The sequence below is a fragment of the Manacus vitellinus genome, unplaced genomic scaffold (assembly GCF_001715985.3).
Source record: "Manacus vitellinus isolate BGI_N305 unplaced genomic scaffold, ASM171598v3 scaffold_46_pilon, whole genome shotgun sequence".
NCBI lineage: Eukaryota > Metazoa > Chordata > Aves > Passeriformes > Pipridae > Manacus > Manacus vitellinus.
This window is the reverse complement of record NW_021940578.1, coordinates 1876914-1887812: the sequence shown is the minus strand read 5'-3', so window position 1 is coordinate 1887812 and position 10899 is coordinate 1876914. Positions and strand designations below refer to the sequence as shown.

The 10899-nt window shown below is 47.2% G+C and overlaps 1 protein-coding gene across 1 annotated transcript; it reads right to left on the bottom strand.

The window, feature by feature from the left end:
- Positions 1 to 3612: 3612 nt before the first annotated feature.
- LOC103762041 (guanylin) lies at positions 3613 to 9109 on the bottom strand. Its single transcript, XM_008928683.3, has 3 exons — positions 8926 to 9109; positions 5473 to 5662; positions 3613 to 4641 (listed from the first exon to the last, which is right to left on the bottom strand). Exons 1-3 carry the CDS (start codon positions 8998 to 9000, stop codon positions 4577 to 4579), a joined length of 330 nt encoding a protein of 109 aa, XP_008926931.1. The 5' UTR covers positions 9001 to 9109; the 3' UTR covers positions 3613 to 4576.
- Between the last annotated feature and the right edge of the window lie 1790 nt (positions 9110 to 10899).

The window sequence follows — 10899 nt, the reverse complement described above, 5'->3', positions numbered from 1 at the left end:
AAGAAAAGAAAAGAAAAGAAAAGAAAAGAAAAGAAAAGAAAAGAAAAGAAAAGAAAAGAAAAGAAAAGAAAAGAAAAGAAAAGAGCTCTTTTTTCAAATTATTAAAACTGTTCTTCTGGTTCCAAGTCAGAAATTCACTGATATTGAACAAAAAGAAGAGGGACTCAGCACTGAAATGGGCTGCTCAGAGAGGTTGTGGAGTCTCAATCCTTGGAGATACCCAAAAATCACCTGGAGACAGTCCTGGAAAAGCAGCTCCAGCCTTCTGCTTCTACCTCTGTTTAGTGGTTCTATGCAAGAATTTCTTCCTAAAATCAACCCTCCAGCTTAAGGCCACTCCCCCTCATCTTGCCACTGCATGGCCTTGAAAAAGGTTCTTTCTCTTTTATTGCAAAAGAGCACCACAGCCACTGAAAGCCTTTGAAATCCTCGTCCCACGTTCTTTCTTTGGAACTTGGCCCTAAATCTCCTTTCCATTTCCTCCACCCTCCCTGCTGTGACCAAGAATGGGGGCACTTCCAGGAGCAGGAGAACAGGAGGATGGTTTTTTTTCCCCTTCCCACCTGTACAATCTCCATCCTGCAGCTTCTTCACCATCCTCATGTAAAGGATGATGAAGATAAGGGGGTTTTTGCATGTGAGCAAAGTGCAGAGAGAAATTCATGTTGCTTAAAGGGGGCACTGTTATGCTCTCAGAAGTTCCCTATAAATTGGAGCAAATTTTCCCAAACAATTAAAAATGGCACCACAGAAAATGATGCACTGGTGTTCCCTGCATTTTTTCACTATTAAAACAATGTCAGTGCTTTAACAAGGAGCACAAATGCGGACAAGAACAGATTTGGGCAAGTCCTAAACTCCAAAATCAGCCTGAAACTCTCTCAGGTCAGTGCACAAAATCCTGTTGTTTGGTTAAAACCTGATTACAGACTTGCCCATCTGGTCGTTGGGTGAACACTCAGAACCAAGGCCATGGCAGCTCCTGAGAAAACTTCCTTTTACTGGGGCAACCTCCAAAAAAATGGAGTGTACATGGAGTTTGTTCCAGTGGCATCTTCCCTCCCCCCTCTCCCAGGGACAGACCTCACTCCCAAGGATGTGCCAATGTCCAGCCCATCCATCTGCAGCTGAACTTGGGAGGTACAAAAAGATTTACCGAGAGGGGAAAATTTCGAAGCAGAAAAACTGCCCAATATTCCCTTTGATTTGGCTTCAGGTGGCTCTGATGAAGCTGCCCAAGGAAGTGTGGGTGCTGCTGGTGTCCTGTGCCCTCCAGAACACTCCTGGACGTGGTGGCATCTCACTGACCCTCACTGAGCCATGGGAATGAATATTAAAGGCAGCTGATGTGTGTGCCTGGGAATAAAGGACAAGGAATTCCCAGGATTGGCTGCAATGGTTCAGATGTGATTGCACCAATGCTCTTCTCAAAAAGCCCAGCCTGCAGAAGACCAGGCCTTTCTGCTGCTGCTCTGAGCTGTTTCTCTCCTGAGAGGAGCTCCTTGAACGCCCTGCTCTTATTCACTGGTTATTGATTCAGTGGTGTGCTCAATAAAATGTGATTTCCAGCAAAATCATGTGCCCTCCTGGTTCACTTTCATCCCAACACTGAATAAACTCTGCTAGCACTTTCCAGGTAGCACTGGCAGACAAGGAAACTCCCTGAATTTAGAGTTCAGCACTGTGGGAAGGGCCCCAGTGACCCAGGAAGTTACTTTGCAGCCACAGCCACATCTGTTTCATGCCAACAGACAGTTCTCTGTGTAAAGACATCATGGAAAAAGCTTAAAAAATTCTTTAATTGAGATTTAGACGAATATTTAGTCAAAAATTAAATACACTCTATGTCTCTCAAAGCTGTTCTGACAGATAACAGTTTGAGCCAGAGAGAAATAATGTGAATTAGCCCTCAGAACTTCTTGCCTTATCCAAGGGCAGATATTCACCACATCCTACAGCACCCAGGCCACAAACCCCTTCAACAAAAAATGCTGTAGAAGAGACAAAAACTGACACAAACAAACCTCACAAATAAATCCACATGGTCTAGTCAGGGTCAAGATACAGTGTGAGTAGGAAAAGAATCAATCTGAACCATCAGATTGAGCGTGGAAATATCTTATGGATCCTCTGCAGGATCTGCTCACAGCACTCCCATGTTATTTCCTGCCCTTTTGGCCTCTCATCACCTGTTTTACACAGTCCTTATGTACAGCTGCAAGAAATGGGATACAGAATTTTCTAACAGGAGCCCAGAGATAAGAGCTGATTGTCTGCAGATCTCACCTGAGTACACAGATAACCACATGGGTGACGTCTGTGCTCTCATTAGGGATTAAATATTAATAGGAAATTGTGGAATCATATCAGAGAATCCCAGGATGGTTTGGGTTGAAGGGACCTTGAAGATCATCCAGTTCCACCCCACTGCCATGAGCAGGGAAACCTTCAACCAGCCCAGGTTGCTCCAAGCTCCCAGTTTCAAGGCATCAGGAAGAGCCTTATTTTGAGACTGTCTCTTTGGAATTTGCTGTTGGATGGGTTTTGTCCTGGAGTGCTCAACACACTGGATGTAAGGAATCCTCTTCTCCACAGTCACAGCTTTTCTGTCCAATGAAATGGGAATTTGTACAACTAATGTTGCTTTTTAAACAGCATTTCTGGATTTAGGCACCCACTCCCTGGGCTCAATGTGCAGCTTTGGAGCACTGAGAGTCTTGTTGGAACTTGGTCGTTGAGTTGAGGGTCCCATATGGAAAAAATGGAGGCAATGATTCCACAGTTAAAAGTAAAAGGGGATAATTTAAAATCTCAGATATAATCTTATATTAGTATGAGGGAGCTGGGGGGGCTCAGCCTGGAGAAAAGGAGGCTCAGAGGGGACCTTCTGGCTCTGCAACCCCCTGACAGGAGGGGGGAGCCGGGGGGAGTTGGGCTCTGCTCCCAGGGAATGAGGGACAGGAGGAAAGGAAATGGCCTCAGGCTGTGCCAGGGGAGGGTCAGGTTGGATGAGCAAATTTCCTTCATGGAATCCCAGGTTGGATAAAAAGATCCCTCCGTGGAAAGGGCAGTCAGGCACTGGCACAACTGCCAAGGGCACTGGCAGAGTCCCCATCCCTGGAGGTGTTCAGGGGGTGTGTGGTCACCAGCTGTGGCCCATCCCTCTGGTGAGTGCAGAGAGGGGAACGGAGCTGGGGAAGGGGCTGGAGCACCAGGAATGTCTGAGGGAGCTGGGGGGGCTCATCCTGGAGAAAAGGAGGCTCAGGGGGGACCTTCTGGCTCTGCATCTCCCTGACAGAAGGGGGAACTGGGGGGGTGTCGGGCTCTGTCCCAGGGAACAAGGGACAGGAGGAGAGGGAAGGGCCTCCAGCTGTGCCAGGGGAGGATCAGGTTGGACAGCAGGAGGAATTTCCCCATGGAAAGGGTGTTCAGGCTTTGGAAGGGGCTGCCCAGGGAGGTGGTGGAGTCCCCATCCCTCGAGGTGTCTGAGCCATGACTGGACGTGGCCCTCAGTGCCCAGGTAGGGATCAGGCACAGGTTGGACTTCATGACCTTGGAGGGCTTTTCCAGCCTCAATGATCCTGGGATTCTGTGACCACAAATCAGTTTAAGTTCAGGACACATTAATAAGATATGTTTTATTGCAGTGAATACCCGGACATGACACACCTTATATAGGGAGAAAGCAAGTAGGCAAGACTGTCCCAACATAAAACTAACCCCAAAACCCAGCAAAAACATAAAGCAAAAAAAAAAAAAAAGTCCAAATTATTACTGGTTTTATTTCATATACAGGTTATAAATGTGGGTAGATCCTTCCTTCACTGTCTTGCCTCCAATAAGTACAACCATGAGGCAGTGCTTCCCTTTCTAAGTGATTCCAGCACTGTAGGTTGGAATTCCTTTCTCCTAAAAGGAGCTGAAAGAACATGGATATCCAACCACGTGGGAATTGTCCCTGTGCTCCTCTACATCCCTAAATACACAGCAATTAGTACAAGTAACAGACCGATTTCTGGCTGTGAAAAGGTTGCTAAACAGCAGGAATTTATCCCAAGTTATTTGCTGCAGTTCTGTTGCAAACAGAGAGGTGTCACCTGCAGACAGGGAGAGTGATCCAAGACACTGGGAAAGGGCTGGGAAAGGGGATGATAACCCAGTGCCATGTGCAGGGGAGGCCAAATCACAGGCAGATATTAGTGATCAGATATTACCTATTAGACATTAAATATCAGATATTAAATATTAGCTACTAAAAAGGCTGCAGGAGGCTGCTGATTTCCAACTGGGAGCGTTCAAATCCCGGCTAAATAGTGGGAAATGAAACCCAGGACATTTTCATTCAGGTGTGACCCCACTCCAGCAGCACTGGAGGCTCTCGGGTGAGGTCTCAGTCTCCTTGTTGGCAGAACTGCCCTGCTGGTGGTACCTGATGCCACCACCACGGGTCTGCACGAGCCAGCAGCTCCACTTTGGCTGTGGTAGGAGAGAGATTGATTGGTGAAAGGGTGTGATCTCGCCAAAGGAATGCACAAACTCGCCAGCTGGACACCTCTTCCTCGGGATGGTCCCTCACTCAGAAGCACCCGGCGCAGGCGGCGTTGGCACAGATCTCACACAGGTCATCCTGGGCAGCCAGGCCTGGCACAGGGAGAGGGGGGTAAATCAGAGGCCAAGGGAGCAGAGCCAAGTGTCAAAGGACTTGGAGAGCCCTCCCCATCACAGTTCTACTGCTTTAATACTCCTTGAAAGTACTGCTGCTCTTGCTAAGATCTGGCTTAAGGAGTGAACTCGAACACGAGTTCATCAGGAGTCAAGATGGACATGTTGAGGAGGCCAGAGGAGAGCAGCACGTGGCAGCTTTTCTTTCTGAAGTGTCCATAGCATTGGACAGGATATAAATGGGATATAATAACATGAAAAAGCAACCAGTGCAGCAGCAAAGCATGGCAGGGGAGCTTTGGGCAGCAGGAATGGCTTTAAGTTGAAAAAGGGTCAATTTAGATTAAATTTTAGGGAAGAATATTGTTCCCTGTGAGGGTGGTGAGGCCCTGGCACTGGTTGCCCAGAGAAGCTGTGGCTTCCCCATTCTGGAAGTGTCCAAGACCAGGTTGGACAGGGCTTTGAGAGATATGGTGTGGTGGAAGGAGTCCCTGCCCATGGCAGGGAGTGGAACTGGATGGGGTTTATGTCCCTTCCAATCCAGACTATTCAGTGATTCCATGATTCTACTTGGATGAACTTTTCCATGGTGTGCACAGGGCACAGCACAGCAGGAATCTTCTTTAGGGGCCTCACACCTCGTGCAGCCCAACCCTTGTGGGAGAAAAAGTATCATAAAGGCAGAACAAACCCTCTCAGCTCCTTCAGGAGCACCAGGACAGTCCTTCCACGTCTTTGCCTCTGGCCACTTTAATGTCTAAGGCGGAAAAGTGGTACTAGAATGGCAACTCTGCAATATGAGAGACATACTCAGCCTCTGGAAAATCTTGGGGGCATCTTCCCTCTTGCACACAGATTGGAATTCCTCAGGGAGAGATTTCTCCTGGCACAGAGTGTGACTGGCCACGGGCACCACCATGCGAGGGCTGACGGGCCTATTTTCATCCATAAGCTCCTTCAGCTTCTTCACAGATTCCAGGGGGAATTTCAAGTCTCCATCCTGTGCAGAAAGAACCAGAAGAAAAAAAAAAAACACAAGGAGAGTCAGTCCTCAGGTAAATCCTTTCCATTTCAACCTCCAGCTCTCCCAAAAAACGTCATAGAGGGAAAAGGCAGTGCTGAAAGGAAGGCTGGATAAAACCTGTGCTGACTCAAGGCAAAATCATGAGATCTTGAAGACACAGATATTGCAGAGCAGCTGTGAGACCCAGCTGCTGGTCAGGCCTTTGCTGGGTGTCACAGTGGACAGAGGCACAGCTGGGGCCTTGTTCACCCCCATGAGTGATACCCAAAACACCTGGGGTCAAAAGAGCCAGGCTGAGAATCCTCAGCTTGGAAAACAGATGACTGGGCAATATCATAGAAACATGAAATGGTTTGGGTTGAAAGGGACTTAAAGCCCATCTCCTTTCACCCCCCTGCCATGGGCAGGGACACCTTCTAATAAACCATTTTGCTCCAAGCCCTGTCCAACCTGGCCTTGGATACTTCCAGGGATGGGGCAGCCACAGCTTCTCTGGGCACCCTGTGCCAGGGTCTTGGGGAAGTGCCAAGTTTCCATCAATTTAGAATCACAGAAGCTTCTGAGTTCAAAGGGACCTTCAAGGACCATCAAGCCCAGCTCCTGGCCCAGCACAGGACACCCCAACAATCCCACCCTGTGCCAGTTTAAAACTTGTCTTACACACAGCTCATGGAACTCAACTTATCGGGAGCATAGAACACGACACTTCTCAAAGCTCACTGCAAAATCTTCAGGAGGCCAGGCCAAGATTCTGGGAAATATTACTCCATTGTTTTAAATCACTGTTAATGGTCATTCCCTCAGTTCCCAGTGAATTCCCCCTTTTGATGTCACAAATTTAAGCTGCCATGTGTTGCAGCTGCTAAACCAAGTCCACAAAGTTTGTGCCTGTCTGCAGATTAGAAGAGCTTGGTATCTTTATCTTCTCTTTTAACCTGCTTTAATGGTCAACATATCCCAAAGGGGAGGTAGAAGGTGTCACTGCCCATGGCAGGGAGTGGAACAAGGTGAGTTTTAACGCCCCTTTGAACCCAAACCATTCTGGGATTCTGGGATGAAGCAACTCATTCACAGAAAAAAAAATGATTCTGGTAGAGCACAAGACTAAATTTTGTCTTTTGTTTTATAATCTCATGAGCTGAGTGGTGAAAAGTGGTGAAAAGTGATGGTAAGTGGGGAGTAGTTGGCTCTGATAGATTTGATGTGGGTTTTTTTACAGAATCAGAGAATTTTGGTGTTAAAGATTTAAAAAAAAAACCCAACCGCGTAAATTTTGGATATTAAATTTCTCAACAAAGTCAAACTCTTTGCTCTTGCAGTCAGTTTATTTTTTTACTCTGTTCAATTCATCAGTTGGACTCGATGATCTTAGAGGGCTTTTTCAACCTTAGTGATTTTATGATTCTATAAAGGATGGTCAGGCACTGGTTCCAGGGCAGTGGTGGAGTCACCACCTCTGGAAGTGATCAAAAAACAAGTGGATGTGGCATTTGGGGACATGGATTAGTGATGGCTCTGGCCACCTGGCTGGATTAATGGTTGGACATGAGGATCTCATCTCCAACCTAAACCAGCTCTGGTTGCCTATGATAAATCAAATTTTCCTGTATAAAAGGAGTTCCAAATTCAGCTGTTGCCCACAGACATCAGAAACATAAAACAGAGAACTAAAAAAAGGTGGATTTCAACAGGGAAAATTTCAGAGAACCCAGGAATTAGGAACGAACTCTCAGACTTGCAGGTCATGAGTACAAAAGAGAACAAAGGAACAACAAAAATAGAAGAAAAAAACACACCAGCTCAGATAAGAACAATGTATTACAGAGCTAAATCTGAGCAGGTGAACCCCTCCAAGGTGAGGTAACTCATATTCCTCCAATTTCCATCCTATTCCCTCCAGGTTTGGGATGGGAAGCACCAGGACAGTGACACTCAGACTTCAAAACCAAGCTGGGGCATCAAATGAAGCTCTTTGCAAAACATTTCTTTAAATGAACTGTTTCTGGGCTATTAAAGGAGAGGGAAGGGAGGTTTGGGGAAAGAACTTCAGGGAAGAAGGGTGGAAGCCAACTCTGTGCAGTGAGGAACAAGTGAGACCTGAGGGATCTCGAGTGGTGCAGGTGAAAGGAGGGCAAAGCACCCAGAGCACAGATGTAATGGTTAGCTCAAAATCCACTTCCTACACTTTTACCTAATCTAGAAACAGCTCTTCCCATTTAGGGTGTGTTTTTATTGCCTCCAAGTGGAAAACTGAGGGGTTTTTTCCATGAAGTAGGAAGATATCTGCTCCCCAAAAGACTAATTTGTTGAAGAATGATTTGGAGGAAAGGAATAACTGAAATCTTTGGATATCTCTGTCATCCAAAGGACAAAGAGAGGATAGTCCAAGGCACAGAGACACCTTATCCCTGGAAAGCTGCTGCACACACAGAGTCAATAATTGTTTAAGGAACATTAATTCTCTTGGAACTCTGAGGGAGTTGTTGGCAAGGCAAACTGAAATCTCCCAAACCGTTTCTCAGGATGATCCAAAGCTCTCCCAAGGACAGACCAGAGCACTGCAGGACCTTCCAAACTGCTTCCATGTCACATGGAATGTCAGTCTGTGTACATGGAATGTCAGTCAGTGTACATGGAATATCAGGTGCTGTGTACTTTGGAAAATTTAATAGAGCCTCATCTAATTCCTTCTCTGCCTCTTGACATTCCACTGGATCGAGGAAAGCACTTTTTTCACCTTTTCTTACAGGTGAAACTTGTAGGTCCATCCCATAAACACACAGATTGTTCTCAAAGACCCTCCTGCCCAGACCCAGGTGAGACAAGACAATTTCTCTTGTGTCACACCTCGTTTACATCATTCTCCAAAGTTAGAGGTTTGCATCAATTCCCTGAAATTTTGTGGCTTTGGATTAAAATTGGAGGTATCCCCAGTTCTTGCACCTTGGGATTATGTGCCAAGGAAAACCCCAGACACAAAACACTTCAGTCCCTGAGAGATTCCTGAGCAGGGATATACCAGTAAAAGGCAAATAAACAGCATTTTAGAGACACCCAGAGAATTTTACAGAAAGCAAACCTGGAGCACAGGGAGAGGCAGTTGGATACCAAGGCAGAGAATACCAAAAGTCCAGGTCTCTTTACTTGAGCTCAAGATTTCTGTTGCAGCCACAAGTTTGAATAATATCAGTACCTTGTTGAACACCTTAATACCAAAAAATTAAAGAGAGAAGACTCACCTGCACATAGACTGCCCAGGAGCTGTGCACCAGCACAATGACTGCCAGGATGGCAGAGGGAAGGAGGCCTCTCATGGTACCTGCAAAGCTGAGCCTCTGCTAACCTAGATATAATTTATTTTCTCTAGATTTGGTCTTTCTCTGCCTTTTTTTCTGTCTCTCAGACCTTCTCTCTGCCCAGCACTCAGAGTTTATAAAGACTTCACCAAGTATTGGCTTGGTAATTCATTAATCCAAGCTTTTTATGGACGTATCATAAACCCCCAGAGGACTCTCAGTTATCTGCTCCTTGGCAGACCAGCTCAGTCACACCCAAGCAGATCCTGGGATTTATGAGGGACAAAAAGGTTTTGAAGGAGAGACAAAAAACCTGACCCAGTCATTACCCTCTCCTGCGGGTTCCAGGTACTAAGAAGGTGCAAATATGGAATCATGGAATCAATGTTGGGAAAGACCTCTGAGATCACAAAGTCCATCAACCCAGCACCTGATAAAATGGGTCTTTTCATCACCTAAATAATGTGCACAGAGGTGTCTCAAGAGACATCCTAAACCTGAACCTCACACCAAACATACACCTGACTCGAAGGCTCACCCCAAATTTAACCCTAACCATAACCCTGAACCTCACTCCAAACCCAAACCTAACCCTAACCCCAAACCTAACACTAACCCCACCATTAACCCTAAATCTAATTTCTAACCCTAAACCTAGTTCCTAACTCTGACCCTAAGAACTAAACCTGACCCTTAACCCTAATGAAAAATATAATCCTAACTCTGGCCCTAATGCTAAACCCAACCCTAATTGGGTTAACCCACCATAAACCTAAACCTAATACCTATCTCTGAACCTAATGCTAACACTAACTACTAAACCTAACCCTAAAATAATCCTAATCCTGACTGTAACACTAAACCTGACCCTAACGACCAAAAATAATCCCTAACCTGAACACCAGCCCTAACACCCTGACCCCTAATCACAATGTTAAACCTAATCCTAACCCAAGAGGTTGGTCAAAGGATGGACCAGGCTTTGCTCGGTGGGGCCTGGCAATGGGACAGGAGGGACGGGTGGGAACTGATGCCCAGGAAGTTCCAGCTGAGGAAGAAATTCTTTGCTATGCAGTGGCTGAGCACTGAATGGATTGTCCAGAGAGAGTGTGGAGTCTCCTCTCTGGGGATATTCCAGAACACTTTGGACACAATCCTGTTCCACGTACTCTGGGGTGGAGCAGGGAAGTGGGAGCAAGAGACTCACTGGGGTCCCTTCCATGTCAATCCGTGTCCAGCAGTCCCACCTGGGTCACCAAACCCTGTTGTTCCCTGGTGCACAGAAGCAACTCACACACCCAGGTGAGGGATTCCTTTATTCCCTTTTTCCTGATGCCCTGAGCCCACGTCCCACTCCTGCTCTTCTCTGGGGTCATGGAGCTCCTTCTGCCTCACCAAGCTAAGGGGGAATCATAAACTGTTCAGTTGGAGCTGCAGAGAGGAGGGCAGGGACCTTCTGCTCACCAGGTGTGGTCCTGGAGGGTTCTGAGGTGTACAAGAGAGCCTTGCCCTGCCAAGGTGCCAAGACCTGGCCAGACCAAACCCCAGAGGAACCCGTCTGTGTCCCCACCTGGCCTGGCTGTGCCTGTGGCCACAGCCCTGGGGCTGAAGGGCAGGTCTAGCTCAGGGGCACAGCCCCAGAACCCCCTGCTCTCTTTTCACCCATCCAGCAGGACAGGACATCCTTCCTGGGGGAAAACACCTCCCGTGCCTGGGAATACCCACCAGAGGAACTGTCTTGGGACCATTTCCTCAGCTTGTTGATCTGCAGGGCCTTCATACACTGCTCCCGGGACACCCGGAACGACTCCAGGTTTGCCAGGACCTGCTTTGCTCGTGGTGTCCTGCAAGGACATGGACAGAGTCCCTCTTGCTCCCTGGCTGAGACCCTGCCTAGCACAGCCCCTGCCCACTCCT

Excerpts from the sequence above, each read along its gene's own strand:
- LOC103762041 (XM_008928683.3), bottom strand. The coding sequence starts at position 9,000 with ATGAGAGGCCTCCTTCCCTCTGCCATCCTGGCAGTCATTGTGCTGGTG. Across the intron at positions 5,663-8,925 it reads CCTGGGCAGTCTATGTGCAG|GATGGAGACTTGAAATTCCC; the intron begins GTGAGTCTTCTC and ends CTTTCTGCACAG. Across the intron at positions 4,642-5,472 it reads CAAGATTTTCCAGAGGCTGA|GCCTGGCTGCCCAGGATGAC; the intron begins GTATGTCTCTCA and ends TCCCTGTGCCAG.